This window comes from Cricetulus griseus, chromosome 2 (genome assembly GCF_003668045.3).
Source record: "Cricetulus griseus strain 17A/GY chromosome 2, alternate assembly CriGri-PICRH-1.0, whole genome shotgun sequence".
NCBI lineage: Eukaryota > Metazoa > Chordata > Mammalia > Rodentia > Cricetidae > Cricetulus > Cricetulus griseus.
The window spans coordinates 365,749,791-365,772,463 of NC_048595.1; the positions used below are offsets into that span (position 1 = coordinate 365,749,791).

The 22,673-nt window shown below is 43.6% G+C and overlaps 1 protein-coding gene across 1 annotated transcript in view; it reads right to left on the reverse strand.

Moving 5' to 3' along the window:
• Positions 1-22,011, reverse strand: part of Adamts16 (ADAM metallopeptidase with thrombospondin type 1 motif 16) — a 106,419-nt gene extending 84,408 nt beyond the window's left edge. Inside the window, exons 1-3 of the mRNA XM_027400125.2 lie at positions 21,952-22,011; positions 21,737-21,838; positions 14,792-15,115 (exon numbers count right to left, since the gene is read on the reverse strand). Coding sequence (XP_027255926.1) covers positions 14,792-15,115; positions 21,737-21,838; positions 21,952-22,011 — 486 coding nt within the window. The remainder of the gene's footprint in view (positions 1-14,791; positions 15,116-21,736; positions 21,839-21,951) is intronic.
• Positions 22,012-22,673: the final 662 nt, after the last annotated feature.

Below are 22,673 nucleotides of genomic sequence, written 5' to 3' on the forward strand. Positions count from 1 at the left end.
GAACTGTAGAGCAGTTGTGAGGTGAGCATGGGTATGTGCACACATATTTCTCTCTGCCACTGAGTGTGGATGTGATGTCATCATCTATTTTAGCTTCTTAATTTCACAGTGTCATGGGTTGTACTCTAGACTTGTGAGGTAAACCAAGCCTGTGATCTTCTACATTGCAGTTTGTCAGAGTATTTTGTCTCAGCAGTAGAAAGGAAGCTCTGATAGTCCTGCTTGTTGAAGAACAGTTTACTGTATGACTCACATCTCTGACAGAAAGAAGCAAATCCTTAGTGTTCTTCTTACCTTACACCAAGTGGCTTCTCCACCCCTGAAAGCTAGGACAGAACATGTGTCACCTTGCACTTTCACAGAGGACTCAGCATGCCAGGAAGGCCCATTCTCAGAATGTTAACCCATGTGACTCACCATCCTTGCCCTGTGCCTTCTGATTAAGGAAGATACAAGTCTGAGAGCTGAGTGACAGCCATTGGGGTGTCTCTGTGCCCTCTAGAAGGAACAAAGACAGAACTGGACAGATACCACCATGCAGTTTCCTAAAGCATATTTAATCAATACCTTATGTCAGCCAAAGATCAATTCAAGGTTTGTATCTTGGAAGTTATCTAATGAAGTTGTTCTGTCAATCATTTCATTATACACATAGAGCTGAAAACCAATCAGCTTACAGAATGTTTAGTTTTGTGACAAATTGGATCTTTTTTTTTTTCAAAGTTTTTAAGACTTGATCTGATGATCACTCTATTAGGTCTGCTTACTGTTGATTGAGAAATAGACATCCATTTTTTTTTTTTTTTGAGACAGGGTTTCTCTGTGTATCACTAGCTGTCCTAGAACTTATTCTGTAGAGCACTCTGGCCCTGAACTCACAGAGATCCACCTGTCTCTGCCTCCTGAGCTGAAGAGATGGCTCAGCTTTTAAAGGCTAGGTTCACAATGAAAAAAATAGAGTGATAATTTTTTAAACTAGCTATCTTTTATTTAGTTGCCTATAATTCATTCAAAGAAAAAATGTGAAATTATCACCAATTTTGTTAATGACTTAAACTGGGATTTATTTGATCTAGTTCCTTTTAAAACAGTTGATATTATTTCATAAAAATTTTAAAAGAAATGAGTTTCTTAAAAGTTAAAAAAATAAAAATAAAAGCCAACCACCAAGAAAACATAAGACAACAGTAAGTGCCAAGTAAAATCTGGTATATTAATGATACCTAAAAAAAACTGGGGGCAGTAACACAAGAAAAACAGTGGCTGGTGGTTTAGAGTTTACTCCTGAGGCGTGAGCGCCTAAGAATTGTCCACGAGGAGGAAGGGCAGGTTCACTCTTGGGGTGTGGGTGCCTGACAACTGTTCACAAGGAGGAAGGTCAGGCCTCTGCTGATGTATAACTCACTTTGAGTCAGACTCTGGCCTCAGGTCAAGGATAATGACTCCCCAGTTGCTCCTGATTCCTCAGTCTTTCCTTCAGAAATGATTTAGTTCTGCCAAACTCACAGATGGAAAACACACACATACACTTGTACATACAAGTCCCCTGAGCACCAGATCATCCCTGTACATGTCATTAGATACAGCCCCAAAATCTGTTGGGAAAAAAATACACTGCTTTTCATTTCACACAAAAGACACACTCTCTAACCAGGAAGACAGGGCAAGCACAGCCTACCTGGAGAGAAACAGCTCTGCAGGCCAGGTCTCTACAGCTCCATCCCTCCTACAGACACACCCACCCTTCCTAGCAAGGCCTAGGCCTTGAGACAGGCTTTCCCGCCCCTTGTGTAAAAGTAGAGTGTGTAGCTTGTGGGGGTCTTCTTTAACCCCACAAACCTGTGGCTGTGTGTATTATTTTTGTTAGGCAACAGATTCTTGCCTCTGTGTTAAGAACAATTCCTTCATTTGATGAACTTTCATGGAAGGCTTTATTGTACTCTTTGCACAATTAAAATATAAGATACAAAAAAGGGAAATGCAGACAGACCTCCCTTATGTTCTCACTATCATCACAGTGAAGAGCTTGTCTACAGTCAATGTTTTCTTTCTGGTGCTGATAGCTTTACTCTTCAAATCTCACTGTGCCTTGTCCCTGATTCTTAATCACTTCTGCTAGTTCCTTGCAAGGAGACCAGGAAGACTGGATCCGGGAAGGCAGAATTCTAGATTCTTCCTCTGTGACCCTGTGTATTTCCAGTCTTCCTTCTCACTTCCTGTCTGTCTCCTACGGACTTCCTGTTTGCTTCCTATTTCAACTGGACTCACCTCCACCTGACAGTGCAGTTTGCTCCAGTAAGTGAAGATGATTCTGGATTGCAGTTTTCCCAGAGCTCCTAACGCATATTGCTGCCTCATAATTCTAGCAACAACTAGCCAGCTTCTTATATTCTGAGGTCTGAGGTCAGTTTCTGAATTTTAATGATGCAAAACTCTGCCTTGGTTCCCTCAGCCGTCACTACTTCCTGGTGTTCCCTGGTGACTTCAGAGTCTCTTAAACTCTCAGTTGTCTCATGTCTTCTTACTGAATTATGTAGTGAGAGATCAATCAGAGGAACCTGTAGCATTGACCACGCCCGTTTGGGAGTGGTGACAGGTATGTACACGAGAGTGTGGGATTTGATCTGGAGTGAGGGACAGGCTTACCCTTTCTTGGTTCCGGTTGGGTCAAGGAGGGCAGCTGAGCTTGGATCCTCGGAGTGTTAATTCTGGGTTATAGGTTTCTCATGTAAGTGATTGCTCCCCAGTAAAATCAAACTGTATCATCCCAGTCCCGGGTATCGTAATTTGTACAACCACAGTATTATGTTGATTTTTTGTAGTTTCTGTCACCTTAATGGACTGTCCTTAGTGAACATAATGCAAGATGATAAATAGAAAACAAAAAGGGGGATATGAATTGTATGGAGCTGTGGGCAGAGTAATGGATGCAGGGAGGATGCCTTGTGTGTGTCTGTGTGTCGTGTGTTACCAGCAATGTTAGGTGAGTAGGGAAGGGAAACCCTCACAATATCAGTGATGTTTAAGAATGTAAGATTGTGTGGGCTAAGCAGGTACAATCAGCTCCTTTGCCAAGAGCCTACAGCTGGGCCTCTAAAGTGCCTCTGTTCTTGAGACTCTGCTTTGGGCTGGGATTTGCTCACACATCTACTACCTCACAGTATGTTTGTGCACCCTTATATTCCTGAAATAGCCCCACAAACAAACCATACCTCTCAGTCCACTATCACAGTCACCATGCTCCTTCCATATCATGGGGTCCTTTGGGCTGGGTTCAGAGAGATCTTGGTCATGGAGGATCTTGTGGCTACCCTGGGACTCCACATGAGGACTTAGAATCCAATGACCGCCATAGAAATTGTTGCTATGAGGCTGACTACAATCAGAAAGCATATGGGGCTTCCCTGGGTAGTACCAGGGGTGGTGCTGCTTCAAAACCAAAGGACATTAGAATCTCCACAGGGTGACCATGAGGGAAGCCTGTCGCTGTATCCTCCCAGCCTGCTGCTTGGAGCATGCTGCTGACAAATTTGCTTTACCATCAAGGCCTCTATACAAAATCTCCCATCTAAGGTCTTTCAATTGTTTGTGTTTTAACAAAAATAGAATATGACTCAGAGCATTTCAATGAACAGAGCCCTACACACACACACACACACACACACAGTGTTGGTAGCCTCATCCTAGACTATCTAAAATCTATAAAATCTATACTGGCTTGGAGTTTGGAGTGCTGGCAAAGCACATTACCCTTTTATGTCTTTCAGTTGTTTGTGTTTTAACACAAATAGAATATCACACAGAACATTTCAATGAACAGAACCCTACACACACACACACACACACACACACACAAACTCTGTTGGTAGCCTCATCCTAGACTGTCTAAACTCCACACTTGCTAGGAGTGCGGGCAAAGCACACTATCACTTAAGATCTCAGTTTCATAACCTCAAAAACTGAGGTAAGAATAATAGAACATGATTTTAAGTTAAATTTATCTAACTACCTAAATCTTATTTGCATCCCATGTTGAGACCCTAGGAAAATCCATATTCGGTTCAAACACAAAGGTTATCTCATGAAACATGACGTTGGTCTACTTCCAGTGATGATGCTTACATTCCAATTCAAAACTTAAGGGTGCAGAAGTGGCGTATATATCTTGGTAGCAGCCAACAGCCATCTAACTGGATTTAGGTTCCTCTCAACAAGAAGGAAACCATGCCTGATACTGGAAACCCAGCTAGCTACTTCATGCTAGTGAAGTCACTTTATTAGAGAAAAAAATCTATAACCGCTAAATTATTAAACCAGCTTTATGTTTAACTGAAATCTATCAATATCTGTTCACAGAATGACAGATAAGTGTAGCTTTCACCCATCATAAAGAAAACATCTCTTTTCAACTGATGGGTAATGCTACAGAAAGCCATAGCCAACCAAAACACAGAGTTGTGGTACCCAGTCCCAGTGGCTGCATCTACACACACTTCTGCATCTAAGTCTTAGGGAGCATTGAAGAAGAAGTATCAGAAAGCTGGGAGTTTTCTGTAAGCTTGTCTCCTGGTAACATCTGAAGCTATACTCAAAAAGTCTCATTGGCATGCCTGCCCAAATGTGACATGAACAAAGGCAACACCGATAGGCCTGTCAAAGTAGAAGGAATAGCTCGTGAGTCCTCAACTCTTCACAATGAACTACCAGCAACTAAAGAAATCCAGGAGAGGGAGAAGTGGTCTTTCCCAGCTAAGAGCATGCCAACTGGTTGGTCCAGTATGAAATCATCAGTCCTGAAAACATATAAACAAGTAGTGTCATGTGAACCCAACAGGTTATATTTAGAATCACACACGTACACATACAATAACAACAAATAAAAAAAGAGGCCATAAATTCGAAGGCGAGCCATGAGGGTTATATGGGAGAGTTTGGGAGGGAGAGAAGTGTTGCAATTCAATTATAATCTAAAGACAAAAAAGAGTTAAAAATCAAACAAACTTCTTTTTAAACCATTGTATCTATTCCTATGCAGCCAATGTAACCAGTCAAGGCTTCTGTGATCTTCTGGCATTTTCTCATAGCTATCTAACAAACTTCATCATAACCTACTTTGAGTACAGGCCCCGCCTCCCAAGGTGGAGTCACTATCTGCAGATGCCATTACCAAGCAATACTTTAAAACTTGTATCATCCATTTCTGTTGTCTCCTCACTGCTTATTCCTTTCTTTCTACTCCTGCTTTCTCATTTTCTTGGCCCAAGAGGATTTTTCCATCAGTTGAAAGTTTGGCAGAACTTCAGCATTTTCTAGGATTTATTGGCTGCTTCAGAAAAAGCTCTCAATGGCTGGAGTTTCCAGGGAATTCCTGGAGTTTGTGGCTGGAAACACAACCTAGTACAATTTAAGCCAGTTCCCCAAGCAACTCTCCAACCATGTGAGTGTATTCTTAAACACCAAGGATCATTGTGACATGCATGTGTTCTTATTTTTGAAAGAGAGAGAATAATTTGATTTTAGGAGAAATGATACCTACTCCACACAGAAATGCCAAAACAAAAATAATGCCTTACATCAGGGGAACTAAATTTCATGTAAATATTATGCCAAATGTCATTTAGAAATCATATTTACTTTTTAGATAAAGGGCAAATCCAAGTACAGAATTAGTCTGAAATACTTTAAGAAAATATAATCTTGTCATGTGCAACAGGACAGATTTAAACAACTCATTTGGAAATATTGACAGGGTTTATAAAATAGTTTTTATCAAAACTCCTAGTGGCCAGTCAATCACTCTACATTCCAACTACAGACCTACAGACTGCAGAGGAGAATTTAGAGTGTTTAGCATTCATCATAGAAAGAATTCAAGTGGAATGGATTATAAAACTAATTTTATCTTTATTTGTATCCCAAAATAAATCTAGGGAACAATCTCCCCCCTCATTATCTCTGTATCTCTCTATTTTTCTCCTCCCCCACCCCCCATTAGTGGTGTTTTTCTGGTTTGAATGTAGGGCTTGCCAGGTGTTTGGCTCATATTCAGCCCCCATATTCCCTCCAAGACCTAATATTTCTATTTATAAGTTTGAAAGACAATAATTCATTATAAGAAAAATGCTTTTAGTTAGTAAATAGCAACAGTTCGAGGACACAAAGATGAGAATGCAAATACTCTTGGAAGATTCATAGGCTCGTCTAAAAAGCCTGGCTTCTCTAATATGGTTAAGAACATATGGCTGGGAAAGTCACAGGAGAACCTGAAGCTTTTACTGTGCTAAAGTTTAGATAGCACCTAACCAACTCCTCCTAATGTCTTATTATTATGCCCATATATTAGTGCACCTCTCAGCCCTGTGTGTTTTTACAGTAGGTGGCAATCATCACAGAGACTCACATCTGGTCATTGAGCAGGGAACGAGAAGTTGCAGAGCACTTTCCCTGAGGAAAATATCGGTCTCAGGCTCATTCCTCCCACTCTCAGGGAGCATTATGAAGGGCGGGTGGGAAACTGTGAGACCCAGAGACAGTGAATGACTACGATGAAACAGTGCTTTCTAGATACCACAGGGCAGCTGCACACAGGCACTGACAGAAGCCAGGAGCTGGAGACCAGGGAAAGGGGAACAGACAGAATAAATGGATTTGGGGAAGGGGTTGATGTGTCTATGTCAGGTTAGAGTTGTGGTGTTAGCTGCAGAATTCTGATTTCACTAAAGCACACTGAATTGTTTATTTTGAAATGAGAAGACTGGGCTGCATACATTGCCAGAAAAGCTTTTTAACCAAACAGGTAGTATTTATCTCTGAGCAGGTTGCATGGACACACACACACACACACATCCTCTAAGTTAATATTACACTCACTGCATTTCCATTATTACCTCTAGCCCAGGAAGTCTAGTGACTGAACATTCCCTTATCTGAAAAGAGACGACAGGGCTCATGCCTGTCCTTTTGCCCTTAAATTTGTTTCTTACACTGTCAAAGAATCAGAAGATGCCCACAGAGTGCAGCACCTTAGTGCATTTATGGGAGGTGATGACAGCAGATGTGATGTCAATCTGATAGAGTACGCAGTATAACAGATTAATTTTTTTGTTGTTGTTGAAAAGTATGTTTATTTCACAATATACACCAAACCAATATCCAACATCAAACTAAATGGAGAGAAACTCAAAGCGTTTCCTCTAAAATCAGGAACAAGACAAGGCTGTCCACTCTCTCCATATCTCTTCAATATTGTACTTGAAGTTCTGGCTAGAGCAGTAAGACAAGAACAGGGGATCAAAGGGATACAAATTGGAAAGGATGAAGTCAAACTTTCACTATTTGCAGACGACATGATAGTCTACATTAGTGACCCGAAAAACTCTATCAGGGAACTCCTACGGCTGATAAACACCTTCAGCAAGGTAGCAGGATACAAAATTAACTCAAAAAAATTAGTAGCCCTACTATATACAGATGATAAATCTAATGAGAAAGAAATCAGGGAAACATCACCTTTCACAATATCCACAAGCAACATAAAATATCTTGGGGTAACACTAACCAAAAAAGTGAAAGACCTGTACAATAAGAACTTTGAGACTTTAAAGAAAGAAATTAAAGAAGATACCAGAAAATGGAAAGATCTCCCATGCTCTTGGATAGGTAGAATTAACATAGTAAAAATGGCAATCCTGCCAAAAGCAATCTACAGATTCAATGCAATCCCCATCAAAATCCCAACACAGTTTTTCACAGACATTGAAAGAACAATACTCAACTTTATATGGAAAAATTAAAAACCCAGGATAGCCAAAAAGAACTCTTTACAATAAAGGATCTTCTGGAGGCATCACCATCCCCAACTTCAAGCTCTACTATAGAGCCATAGTTCTGATAACAGCTTGGTATTGGCACAAAAATAGACAGATAGACCAATGGAATTGAATTGAAAACCCTGATATTGACCCATGCACCTACGAATACCTTATTTTTGACAAAGGTGCTAAATCTATACAATGGAAAAAAGATAGCATCTTCAACAAATGGTGCTGGTACAATTGGATTTGGACATGCAGAAAATTGCAGATAGATCCATACCTCTCACCATGCACAAAACTTAAGTGCAAATGGATCAAAGATCTCAGCATAAATCCAGCCACACTGAATCTTCTAGAAGAGAAAGTGAGAACTACCCTTGAACAAATTGGCACAGGAGACCACTTCCTGAACATTACGCCAGTAGCACAGACACTGAGGTCTGCAATTAATAAATGGGACCTCCTGAAACTGAGAAGCTTCTGCAAGGCAAAGGAAACAGTCAGTAGGACAAAACGACCACCCACAGAATGGGAAAAGATCTTCACTGATCCCACATCTGACAGAGGACTGATTTCCAAAATATATAAAGAGCTCAAGAAGCTAGCCACCAAAACACCAAACAATGGAATTAAAAAGTGGGGTGCAGAACTAAATAGAGAATTCTCAACAGAGGAAGCTGAGATGGCTGAAAGACACTTAAGAAAGTGCTCAAAATCATTGGCCATCAGAAAAATGCAACTCAAAACAACTCTGAGATACCACCTCACACCTGTCAGAATGGCTAAAATCAAAAATACCAATGACAATCTATGCTGGAGAGGATGTGGAGGAAAAGGAACACTCCTCCATTGCTGGTGGGAGTGCGAACTTGTAAGACCACTCTAGAAATCAGTATGGCAGTTGCTCAGAAAAATGGGAATCAGTCTACCTCAAGATCTAGCCATATCTTTCTCGGGTATATACCCAAATAGTGCATGTTCATACAACAAGGACATATGTTCAACCATGTCCATAGCAGCATTGTTTGTAATAGCCAGAACCTGGAAGCAACCTAGATGCCCCTCAACTGAAGAATGAATTAAGAAAATGTGGTACATTAATACAATGGAATACTATTCAGCAGAAAAAAAGCAATGGAATCTTGAAATTCGCAGGCAAATGGATGGAACTAGAAGAAACCATCCTGAGTGAGGTAACCCAGTCACAAAAAGACAAACATGGTATGTACTCACTCATATATGAATTTTAGACATAGAGCAAAGGATTACCAGCCTATAATCCTCTTCACCAAAAAAACTAGGAAACATGAAGGCCTCTAAGGGATAAGCGGTCCTAAGGAATGGAAGTGGCATGAACTCCTAAACTAATTGGGAGCATGAGGGTAGGGGGGAGGGAGCTGCTACAATAAGAGCAAGAAAAGAGGAGTAGAGGAGAGGAAATGGAGGGGCAGAAATATTGAGTTGGGGGAAGAATAGAGGAGAGAGAGCAGGATGAGAGATACCATATCAGAGGGAACCACTATAGGTTCAAGAAGAGATCTGGAACCAGGGAGATTTCCAGAGACCTCCAAGGATGACACGATCTGACAATCCAGGCAATGGTGGAGAGGATAACCTAAAAGCCCTTCCCCTAAAATGAGATTGATGACTTCTCTTTATGCCATCCTAGAGCCCTCATCCAGTGGCTGATGGAAGCAGAGACAGACATCCACAGATATACACTGAGCTGAAATTGAGAATTTAGTTGAAGAGAGGGAGGAATAAAGAGCAAAGGGGTCTGTACCAGGTTGGAGAAACCCACAGGAACAATTGGCCTGAACAAGGGAGAGCACATCGACCCCAGATGCTGTAGGGGAGGCCAGTACAAGACTGATCCAGTTCCCCTGAACATGGATGTCAATAAGGAGGCCTCTGCACTCCAGGGAGCCTCTGGTGGTGGATTAGTATTTTTTCCTGGTGCAAGAAGGGACTTTGAGAGCCCATCCCACGTGAAGGGTTACACTCTGGCCCTGGACACATGGGAAAGGGCCCAGGACAGCACAGGAAGATTTGGTGGACTTTGCAGAGCCCCCATTGAGGGCCCTACCCTGCCTGGGGAGTGGTGGGTGGATGGAGTGGGGGGTGGGCTGGGGGTGGGGGAGGAGGGATGGGAATCAGGGGAGGGAGAGGGAGAAGGGACTTACATGTGAAACAAGCTGGTTCCCTAACTGGAACTAATAAATAAATTTTTAAAAAAGTATGTTTATTTAGCAAAATGTATTTCCAATAGAAATACTTGGGGGCAGTACCAAGATGCTTAGAAATCTTATCCAGTGTAATATTCTTAAGTTTCATGCGTAAAAATCAGTCCCCCAGGGCTCCCTGGTTGTGTTGTTATCAGGTACCATATTTTAGAAGTGGGCAGCAGCCTCCCCACACACATTGCTTGCTGTGTCTCTATTTTTGGTCATGACAACCCATCTCTACATGAGACCAGAGCTTCGACTATACTTTTGGACATTGCCCCACTTCCTACCAAGATGGGCTGAGGCACCCTCCTTCTGGTTCTCCTCTGGCCTACACTTCTTGTTTTCTCGCCTGTCCCCTTGTCTCAGACAGCAAACATCTCCTGGGAAGCAGAGTGAGTGAGCTGAAGAGTTACCATGTTGGGGGAGGGGGCGGCATCTGTTATTAAAACTGCTCCAGATTGCTTTTCTGTTACTATGATAAAATACAATGACGAAAATCAACTTGGTGGGAAAGGGTTTATTTCACGTCCCAGCTTCAGGTTGTAGTTTATCTCTAATGTAAATCAAGGCAGAAACTCAAGAAGGAATGCAAACAGAAAGCATAGAGGAATGCTACTTACCGACTTGCTCTGTTGTTCATGTTCAGCTCTCTTCCAAATAGCCCAGGCCTACCTGCCTATGGATGGCGCCACCCACAGTGGTCTGGGCTCTCCCACATTAATCACCAATCAAAACAGTCTCTCACAGGCAAGGTGATTTACCCAGCTGATAGTTTCCTATCCCTGGTGATTCCAGCTACTCTCAAGCTGAGAATAAACACTAACCAGGACAGGACCCAATGATCTGACTGTAACTTCCCAAGAACTGCTTGTTTTAGCTTTTAAAATCTTTTTCTTGTGAATATTTATTAATTGCTAACAGGATAGTACCATCAGTTAACGTTCACAGTCACCCTCATTCCCTAGAGGACTTTTAGGAGAATGCTTCCAAGATCAAAATTTGAGGAAGGAGGCAGGAAGGGCAGTGCTCTGCACATACCTATTTGAAAATTGTGCTTCCTTACAGCCGTACGCCATTCTCTCTAGCTGAATGGTAAATGTACAACATTCTTAAGCAATGTATTTGAATGAGAAGTAGTATTTTCATCCTGTGGGTTAAGTAGGGGCCACACAGTATTTCCTGCTAGACAAGATATTCCCTCTAGCATATCCACTGGACTCAGACAAAGTGTGGGTAATAGTGAAATTAATAGCTATGGCCTGTGCTCACTAGATACAAACCCTTTAAATAACAAAGTGCTTAAGCTGTCTTACCAGAAAAGGCCTCCAGATACTACTTGAGGACAATTTAGAGCTGTCTCTACAAGATTAGATATGCACAGAAATCAGGCTGTCTATGTAAAGGCCTTTGGCTATCGCAAGCTCCAAATTTCCCCTGTAGAACCTGACATGCCTTCACAAAACCACAGAGACAATCTATGTTTGCATAAAGAAGTATAAAGCCTGACTTCATCATCTAGTTAACAACAGCTTCTCTCTCTTACCTCACAAAATCCCATCACAGACCTAACCCAGAGGCCTAACTGAGCTTACGGTTTCCCTCTCCTTGCTGACTGTCAGTGAAGGGAGGAAATCTCATCATTACCATGGATGCACATCAGAGAGTTCTGGCTTCACATCAAGAATAGGGCAAAGGCTTCTTTGGCTTCCTGCCTCCCATTAGTGAGGACCATCAGTGGGGCCAATGGAAGAAACCTGTGCAAATCTCAGCTCAAGTCTTAGGCATTACATAGGGAACAGAATTTGCCTGGTATCAGGGAGGCACTGGTTGTATCCTCAATATAATCAGCAAATAAACATAGAGAATTCATCAGAGAGCGGATATCTACCATTGACTTCAGTTGAATATGAGGTTAATATGACAACAAACATGAAAGGAGCTGTCATTCAATGTGTGCAGATTTGAAAGATAGGGTGACCACAATCAGAAATGCAGAACAGACTTGACAGCTTGTCTTAATTAGGGTTTCTACTGCTGCGATGAAACACCATGACCAAAAGCAAGCTGGGGAGGAAAGGGTTTATTTGGTTTACATTTCAGCGTTGCTGTTCATCACTGAAGGAAGTCAGGACAGGAATTCAATTCAGAGCAGGAACCTGGAGTCAGAAGCTGATGCAGAGACCATGCGGGGGTGTTGCTTATTGACTTGCTGTTCATGACCTGCTTATCCTGATTTCTTATAGAACCCATAACCACCTGCTCAAGGATGGCACCACTCACAGTGGTCTGGAAGCTCCCCCCAACAATTAAGAAAATGCCTTACAGGCTTGTCTACCGCTGCATTTTATGGAAGCATTTTCTCAATTGAGGTTCCCTCCTTTTGGATAACTCTGGCTCCTCTAAAGCTGATATAAAAGTAGCCAGCATACAGTTTGTTGGGGACCAGATGAATGTTTGTGTTGTCTAAAGATGGAAGACATGTGTGATTTTGTTTAAAATGCCTTTGATGGCTGGGCAGTAGTGGCTCATGCCTTTAATCACAGCACTTGGGAGGCAGAAGCAGCTGGATCTCTGTGAGTTCGAGACCAGCCTGGTCTACAAGAGCTAGTTCCAGAAGAGCCTCCAAAGCCACAGAGAAACCCTGTCTCCAAAAACCAAAGAAAAATGCCTTTGATGTATCCTGTATTACATTAAACACCTCTAATTTGTTTGCTAGGAGAGAAAGAAAAACTGCACTCTGCTTTTGGAAACTCAAGTGTAAATCACATTCTCATGGTCCCATTATCAACTTCCATTGTTTGTAGCCAAGAAGAAGCCTTCTGGTCTACCCTTTATCACTTCTCTATCTTCCAACAATGCATGTTTACAAGTTTTGCTGTTAACTCCCATCAAATTCAAAGACAATTAAACATCTCAACTACTGTCAGCTACCTAGACTCAGGGGCAGATTCCAGGGAATAACTAAGCTACTAGGGATGGCTCTGCTGCTGGGAACAGCCAGATCATCAGTGTATCTTCATCCCCAGGGCTGACAGGAAGTACTTTCCCCAATCTCTATGGACAAACCCACGGTGGCTAAATTCTGAAAGGCAGAGCTCACAAACATTTTCCTTTTCTGGATTAAGTTTCTTAGGAAGAAAGCAAAGGATATCTTAATTTTTTTGTGTGTGTGTATTACCTGAGAAGTTAGGGTCTTTAATTGCAGAATATTTATTTTTCTTGGTAATGTGGAATAAATAAATCACCTGTGTATCTTCATGCTTAACTAGAATGCTGAACAATCCCCCTCATTTGGGCCACTGCTTTGTCTACTAGCTAACCAAAATTTCTTACAAATAGAAGCAATCATGAAATCAAGTCATATCAGATTTCACCAAAGAGAAAATATTAATGTTTTAAAAGCATTTTTAAAACATTTTACTTTTGTATGTGCTATAAGGAGCTGGCTGTGAACAATCATTTGGCATCTCCTACTCTCACACACATATACAGATTTCTTATGAGACACAGGGACTGAAATCTCCCTTTCTAAAGAGAAAATTCAGCATAAGTCTTTCCTAGAGGAGAAGTTGATGCCCAGATATTATACTAAATCTTTAACCTCCTCAAGACCTAGAAACACTTTGACTCCATGTATTTTCAATCCCCTAAATTATTTTTATTTTTTCTTTAAAATGTGGAATTAACATAAACAAAGTAAAAAAAAATATCCATCCAGATTTCTACCTGTGTGAGCCTAAAGGATACTGGTGGTGAGAGTTAATATTTACTCAACTGGACAGGATTGAGTTGCCATGGAAACATACCTCTGGCCATGCCTGTGACAGACCATTTAGATGAGGTTAACTGAGGTGGGCAGGCTCATATTAATTCTGGGTGGCACCATTCTATGGGCCTACACTGCACACAAAGGAGAAAGCCAGCTGAGCACCAGGAGTCATCTCCCTCATCTTCCTGACTGTAGATGTAATGTCACCAGCTGCCTCAAAGCCCTACCACTGTGGCCTCCCCCCATGATGGACTGAACTGAAAACAGAGACAAAACAAACCATCTTTTCCTTAATTCGCTTTTGTGGGGGGGCATCTTGTCATAGCAACCAGACAAACAACTAAAGACAGAAAATCCAAGTTTGAACACTTGCTCCTTTGTTCTGAACTCCCTGAAGCTGGGATGAAGCTCTGCTTAGATATTCAGAGACCGGGAAACCCTTAGATAGACTCATAGTCTGATGGGACCAGCATGGCCCCAGCATGGATGAATGCCCTGATTTGTAAGTACACAGCCATTGTTGAGATGGCAGATACACCATTCTAGTGGGCTCAGACAACTCACCAAATAGCCAAGACAACCAAGTCATTAACACTGTGACTGGTTCTAACAGTGACGACTTCTAAAGTTTCCAGTGTGGTACCACACACGAAACTAACAACAACAACAACAACAAACCATTAATGTATTCAGACATGGGCACAATTTCTTATGTGTTTCTTTCAAACAGACATGTTCTTACATTTTGTTTTTTGAATACAAAGGGGTGGGGGTAGACACCATTCTATTGGCCCAAGAAAAGAGCACAGAAAATTTTAAAGAGTTACTTGGCAATTTCCACCTGACGTCACAGATCACAAAAATGTCTCCTGGGGTAACAGAACAGGTGAAAATGGTCTCAGGGAACCTGGTTTTGCCTCTTCTCTCCCACCTCCACTGGCACCTCACTCCCTGTGGACAGTTGTGCTGTCAGTACTCACCAAACCTTGGCAGGTAGAAAGGGCCACTGAAGAATTCCCCTGGGACCTTAAGGAGCCTTGGTAAAAGCAGAACTCCTCTGGTGGAAACATCTGCACAGATGTGGTGCCTCCCTTCCCCAGAGTTTGCACCATGAATCCAGGAGCCACTAAGTTGCTGGCAGCTTTCAGGTCTAGATGGAGATCATGTCTGGGGCCCTTCAGGCGCAGGTGCAGGGCATCTCCTCCTGATTGGACCACTGCTCTTCGCCTCCGCTGGTGGTGCAGGATGTCATGGGATACATAATATCCCTTGTGGTCCACCTCGTAGGCAGACACCAGGTCATACTCTGAAATTGAGAAAGGAGAGGAGGCTGGTAATCCCGGAGTTCTGAGAGGAACCTCAGATAGACTACATGTAGCAGGCATTCTGTCAGTAGTGGAATATAATCCTGAAAGAGCAGCTGTTCTTTGATGTGGCATTTGCTCTCTCTTTTATGTATAGCAGAATTTGCTGTGTCAGGAATAAAGTGTGGGCAGTGGAGATTTACCTGAAGTTTGTTCTCATCATTTCCTCATCTAGCTCTGTTGCTTACTTCTCCCTGTGGATTTGAGACTAGGTGGATGTTGAATTCCCTGCCTCTCATTTCTTACTGGGTGGAATTGGAAAGATGATCTTATGTGTTATGATAGTTGCAAAACATTCCTTTCTTTGTACACTTTAAATTTTGTACAAAAACCTATACTGAACTGACAAGAAATTTTGGCTTCGAGTGCCATAACTAAAAGGAAAAAAAAAAACACGATAGATATTCCTGCTCTTTATTTAATTCTGAAATCATTGAAAACACAGGAGGAAATACAGACTAGAGACACACCCTAGGACTTGCAGATTACTGTAGAGAGACAGTCACCATATACTGAATGTGAGATACTGAACCACCACAGACCTTCCTGCTGCCCGAGTTTCCCTTTTGTCCATCTGGGTTCTTATGACACCATCAGTGGCATGTTTCTGGGTCAGGTCTTACCACTACACTTATTGGTGTTTTGGTTTAAAGTGAAAGAAACCCCCTAAGATACTGTCAGACTTGCAGGGTTAAGACCACAGAGTCATCTAGTACTGCACCCAGAGTCACCACCCTCAGAAGACAGTGGTGGTGGTGGGGGTTCATTTTTGAGCTCCACCACGGCCCTATTTACATCAAATTGTCTTCTGCTATTCCGGAAAATCATCTTTTACTTTTAAAGATGATAACCAGGACTTCACCAGCATTTACAGTATCTCTTTTGTGTCCACAATCTAGGCGGGCTATTTCCAGGAGGGCAGGAGCCAAGGGCTGGGCTTCTAGATCAGGGTCACAGCTGGCTTCTCAGCCACGTTATCAGCTGAGACCTGTGGCCAAGGTAGCTTTGTTGAGGCCAAGGTTAAAAAAATATTTTAGTTTGAGATTAGCTAGCTTGGTTTATGTGTTTTAAATATTTAATTAAACATGGTTGTGTGTGTGTGTGTGTGTGTGTGTGTGTGTGTGTGTGTGTGTGTGTGTTTTCAATTGTATATGAGTGTTAGCTGGCTTTTGTGCCTGCACTTTTTTCTAGTAGCTAAAAAATAGCATGTCAGCATGCTCTCATGCATTTCCTCTGAACACACTGTGAGGTGTCTTTGCAAAGCACACCACTCCAAGCCTGGGGACTAGGAGGATCTAATCTGACAATGCGGCAGGCAGATCATCCTTTAGACTCGAGACCAAGCACCTTTGGAGTTGTACTGTTTCCAATGCTCTGAGCACACATCTCCTCCCTGGGTTATAAACATGTTTGTTCTTAGAGGTAGCTCCACTAGCATGTTGGTCATCAGGGCTCCTCTTCTGATTCATCATGAACAAATGCACACTTTTTAAACTTGAGTGTAAAGTATTATTTGACTATAGAGAAGCAATATCCAGGCACTTACCACCAACTTAGAGTTGACACAGTCACTTGTCTGATGCTGTTCTGTTCTGCCAAGCAATAAACAGGGTGAACAGAAGAAACAGACAGCAGCTGGGTTTAGGAGAGGTGAAGAAGGTTGGAGTTTAAAGGCAGGGTGACTTGTTGGGGTGTTCTTCTGACAACCATGCTAAGTGAGAACACAAGGACAGAAAGACGATGGCACCTGCTAGATAGCAGAGGGTAGATCAAGGCTTCTGCTCCAAGAACTCCCTGTTTCTCCAGTCCTGAGCTTAATCTACAGGTCTAGCAAGTGAGGACACCCAGCTGGGCTGGGCAGCAGCCTGTAGATGAGAGAGGCAGAGGGTTCCCTGATCTGGACATGGGAATCAGACAGGGGATTGAGCTGTGGTGGGGTAAGACATACTATGTGTAGGGGTGTAAGGATCAGACACGGTGATGGGGGGACAGGCAAGCACTTCAGGACTGAGCAAATCTGAAGTGAGAATGAGGATGCATACTCAGTCTGCACACTGTAGTTCCCCAAAGAACATTCCTCAGACTGACACCTCCACTGTTCTGTGAACTGTGGGACAGGCATGTCTGCTGGGGTGGTGTTGGCTACCACACATGGCTCCTCATGGGGGAGTCCCCCATATCTCTTCTTCCCCCCTCCCGCAGAGGTAGTGGCACCAATCTTGTTGTAAACCTAATTAGTGAGCTCCATTGTACAAAGAAAGGTGATCATGGCTATATCATCCAGCCATACCACTCCTCAATATGTGCCCGGTGAGTTCTCAGCCAGCATACTTCAGAGACACCAAACACTTTTCACACAATCAGCTTACATCTTGGCCACCCAGTGAACAGATATGGAAAATGATAGACACATGTACACACACACACACACACACACACACACACACACACACACGAGAAGAGGTAAAAAAAAAACAAAACAGCTATTTGCTTGCAAGACAATGTGTGTGTGTAACCATAGATCATCACAATAAGTAAAATAAATACACCCAGAAAAACAAATACACCATATTTTCTCTAATGTGGAGCCTATATTTTCCACAGATGTGTAGCTCTTATATTCATATATAATATTTAAGTTAGAAGTGAGACTACCTTGGGCATTGAATGAGACTGGTGAGAGGCAGAGATGGTAGAAAGGAGCGGGTGAGAGAGTGACTGTGTACACTCACGTGCAAAAGCCCTTGTGAAGCCCACCAGTAGATATGATGAAAATATGCCACTCAATAGATAAGGAAGTGACCATTGTCTAACAGTGTGAAGAACTCTCCAATGATAAAACCTATATTCTTGTGGCCTTTATTTTGGAGGAGAGATAATATGTTTCATTTGAGAAGGGGGCACATAGTATTGTGTCCTGCAACTATTGATAATTTCCTTTTATATAAACAAGCCTTGTTTTGATAAATGTCTGACAACCAGCTGCCTGGGGTGAGTGGCCTGGTGTGTAGCATTGATAAACATTTGCAAACACTCCCACTGGAGAAGATTTAATGACCAGTGTGACACCAGGGAGAAAAAGCATCCAGGAGAACCCTGATATAAACACCACGGGCTCATTAACTTAAGCATCAAGGGAGCTTTAAATGTTCCCAAACTTTTAGGTTGTAGACCTTGAGCATTTTGATATTTAATAATTGTTTTTAAATACAGTTCATTTCATTCTATTTAACTCTCTGGAATGGTCAGTGCCAGGACTCAGGAGAAACTGTGTGCTGGACCTGGGACAGAATGTTTTGCTGTGGCTGGGATCTGCCTTCCAGGTAGCAGAGTGGTCTCACCAAGGCTGCTGCTTTCAGGAAAGTGACCTGCTCTCTGTGGAGATGGTCTTAGCTGTCACAAAAGGGGGAAAAGGAGAATTCTGCTCTTGCATCTATGGAGGCTGGTGGACGATGAGCATTGACAGTATAGGCCCTCAAGAGCAAAGTGTTCCTCCCGCCAGGGCTTGAAAAACCTTAATTTTATCAAGAAAGTCATGCCTAGAATCATATACTTGCAAATGCATGTGAATGGGTAAGGGATGCAGTGGTGGTCTGTACTTGCTGGATCAGAGAAGCCAAAGAATAACCGCAGGGAAATGAAAGGTATAACCTAACTTACTGTTTAATGTGTGAAGATAATCACTCCCCAAACCAACAACTTGTGATTTAAAAAGAGACAAGATTCCTGCAGTTTGATAATCTTTTAAATAATGCCTGGTCTGTGCAGATGTTCACCACGAGGAAAAGCTCACAAAGGGCTCCCTGACTCAGAACCCCTGTGGCTTGAACACAAGAGGTTTCTTGAGCACAACCTTAAGTGTGAGGAGGCTCCCATCTGGGAATGATGGCATGAAGTTCAGGCATACCAGTGAGTGTGCCAGGTCAGCAGAGGACACCCAGTAGAGAGGACAGCAAACACTCCTATGAAGGCTGGTCTGGAATACCCACTCCTCACATGTGTTCACACGGGTTGTTTGAAATTGGCCATAGTAGAAATATCCACGCACAGGAATCACACACACCATGAGTCAGAGCCCCATGCCCTGCTGTAAGCCTCAAAAACTTCATGAGCACAGCCTGGACTTGCTCTATCTCAGGATCAATAGGTCTAAAAGTTTACAATAAGTCTTGTAAACGTAGAATATACAAGCACAAACATGTATCTTTTATGTCTAGTTTGGTAAAGTGCTTTTAAAAAAAGTATTTTTTTGTGCATGCACGTGTGTGTGTGTGTGTGTGTGTGTGTGTGTGTGAGAGAGAGAAGAGAGAGAGAGAGAGAGAGAGAGAGAGAGAGAGAGAGAGAGAGAGAGAGAGAGAGAAGAGAGAGTATCCTGTGAGTGCAGGTGCCAGAAGAGGATTGATAGATTGATAGATTCTCTGGAGCTGACATTATAGGTAGCTGTGAGCCACCTAGGTTGTTGGAACCCAACTCAGGACCTTTGGAAAAGCAGTAACACTTGGATAGTTTGGAAGCCATCTCTCTAGCAACCCTTCCCTTTAAAATGCTAAAGAACTTCTGAACTTTGCCTTGGATCTGGAAGCCCAAGGATTTTTTAAGAGCTAAAAAATCTATGCTATGCTCTTGAGGGTAACCATGGATGTTATTACAAAGACAAATATGTAAGAAAACCATTGAGCAATAAAAATAATAAAAAGCAGTAGTCATCAAAAAAGTAAATCAATACATTCGGGTTTGATGATCAGATTTATCTCATTTTAGTTATTCATCATTGCCTCGAGGATCACGTGAGGCTCTCTTTCCTACTGCATAATTGTTTCACACACCCAGCAAAGTAGCAAGAACCCTTACAAGTCTCACAATTGGCCAAACTCATAGCTCTAAGGAGTTAGTTAAACAATCAGCAGGAATCATAGAGACCGGGCTTTCCACCACATGCAGACCGGAAGGTCATGCAGTGCTCTTGGCCCTCTTACTCTGTTCTGCCACATCTTGCTTCTGCTGTGTGACTGCTGTCCATTCTCTCACTTTGTCTTCTGATAACTAAGGGGTGACAGCACCAGGAGGGAGGTGTGCAGGCGTCCTGTCTCCACTAAGTTAGCACCACCCTGGCAATCACTCACACTCTTGTTGTTGGATGCTCTGATCAGGTCCGTAAGTGTCTGCCATGGAAACACTGCCCTTAGGATCCTGAACTAAGATGCCAGGCAGGGAGAGGCTTGTAGCCTCAGGCAGTGAGCTCATCTTCTCTTCCTGAATAGTGCTCTGTCTACAATGTTATCATCTAAGAAAAGCCTTCATTAGTGCAATAAACATGTCCCAGGTGTGCTGGCTGGATTGCCTAGCCTGCTCCACGCTAAGCCTGACAACCAGAGTTTGATCTCTGGACTCCCACAAGTTGCCTTCTGACCTCCACAGCACCCTGCACCCTCCACACACAATAAAATAAATGCCGAAAACGTCACGAGTCCCTATGGAATTTTCATGATTTTATTCTGAAAATAGAGCAAAGTCCGGAGTTAGAGCAGTAACACCTCCAATAGGTCATGATGCTGCAGAATGCGGAGAGAGGCAGAAGCAAGGTGGAAATAAAGGTGACAGAAGGTGGGCTTCAAACACAACTTTCTTAGGGCAAAGGCTCTGAGAAAACTGCTCTAACGCACTGGACTGTTTGCGTCTGGCGCCCTCCAGTGGTGCTCAGAGTCCTAACTGCCCCCTCCGTATTCAGAAGGGAGGATTTCAGCATCCAAAGTGCACATTCAGTTCTTGTATGTTTACCATGTTGAAGAAAGCGATGGCGAGCACTTTCAAAGTGTCGATTGTTTAATCCTGTAAAATTTCCGAAAACCCACCAAGAAGATTAAACCTGGCTACCCCGCTGCTCGCCAGTCCTGCTAACACCCTCGAGCTAATTCGTCCCGGCAAAGGACACTATAAGGGTAACATCCTGCTGGTGCTGCTGCGAAACCAGTGCGGACTAGAACCTCCTAACGACCAGTGCTAGCCTGCTTTCTCAGTTACCAGGCGTCATTGTTGAGACACCTCACAAGCCAAAGCCACTTGTGAACCACACCGGGCAGCTGTACCTTGCAGAAGACTAGGACTCGAGTTCATGCCCCAGGTAGCCCAGGGAATGAACATGCCTTGGGAAGTCCTCCTGCTAGTGATACTAATGTGGTCACCTTCTGTCTCCCGCAGTGACAGTCAAAAGGGGAGAAGGCTTCGGTGGGAAAGAAACGAAGGGGGAAGGGGGGCTATGCTGCCTAGGATAGGTTTGTTATGTTAATATATAAGGTGATCTGGAGTCTGCCTACATTCAGATATATTAACCCTTTCTCCATTGTAACGCTGGCAAGTCATTACCGTTTTGCGGGAAAACATGATGCAGATATTGGTACCAGGTCATCTGTGAGCAGGAACTCACAGTGTAAAGAAAAAGCAAGATCGCATCTTTAAAGCTCTGAGCCCCCAGGGACTTACAGACCAGTTTCAGGGGGTTGCAGAACCAGTGCTTACCTGCCAGGATCCGAGAGCTCCCCACCTCGCGAACTTACCTTCGGCTTCCAGCCTTTCCAGCCAGTCCGTCCGGGAGGATGGCGGAGGCTGCTGGTCTCCTGGACTCCCAGAGACTGCAGCTGAGGGTCCCAGGGCACACGCAGGTGTCTGCCAGAAGAAGTGAGAGAGCACCTCAGAGAGAATGAGGGACTGGAGAGCCCAGCCACCTGAGGAATGCACTTCCCACCATCAGCTACTCTGCTGGTCCCTGAGCTACTCACCTGCTCACTGACCTGAGCCAGCAGCAGCACCCAGAGCGCTGCACAACCAGGGGGTTGCATGGCCCCACCGCCCGGAGGGCTCAAAGGACTCAGCTAAGCGGGTCTCAGCAGGCAGCAGGGTCACCGGATGGTCCCGGTGCGAGCAGCGTGCTAGGGAGCAGAGGACCGGATCCACAGAAGCACAGGGATTCCAGGCAGCGACAACAGTTATCACTGTAGCCTCCCGCTGCACCAGGGGTGGAGTGGCAGTGGTGGCGGGGGCGGTGGAGCACCCGCCCCAACCATGGGACAGCAGGGAGGAGGGCAGGGAAGGAGAGGGCAGGGCGAGGGAGGGCAAAGGAGAGGAGAGGGGGGAGAAAGGAGGGAGTGAAGCTGGGAGGAGGGGTACCAGGAGGAAAAAGGCCAGGGAGGAGTGGCAGGGCGGAGAGATGGAGACACAGGAGATCCACGGAAGGGAGTGGGCATCCTTCTCGCATACAACGAAGCACAGGGGTGTTTTGTCCACCTACATGGAAGCCAGGACTGTATAGCCAGCCATTTGCCCCTGTGCCTTTGTGGCTAATTGTCCTGGTGTGGGACTTCCAAGTGCTATGCTATTATTGCAGCTCCATGGGATTTCTCACCTAAGGACAGGATTGCTGCACAGCCTAGGGGCAGGGCGCTTATTGCCCTTCCCTGGCCATTGCCCAACCCGGAGCCTGCCTTCCCTTTTGATGGGGGAG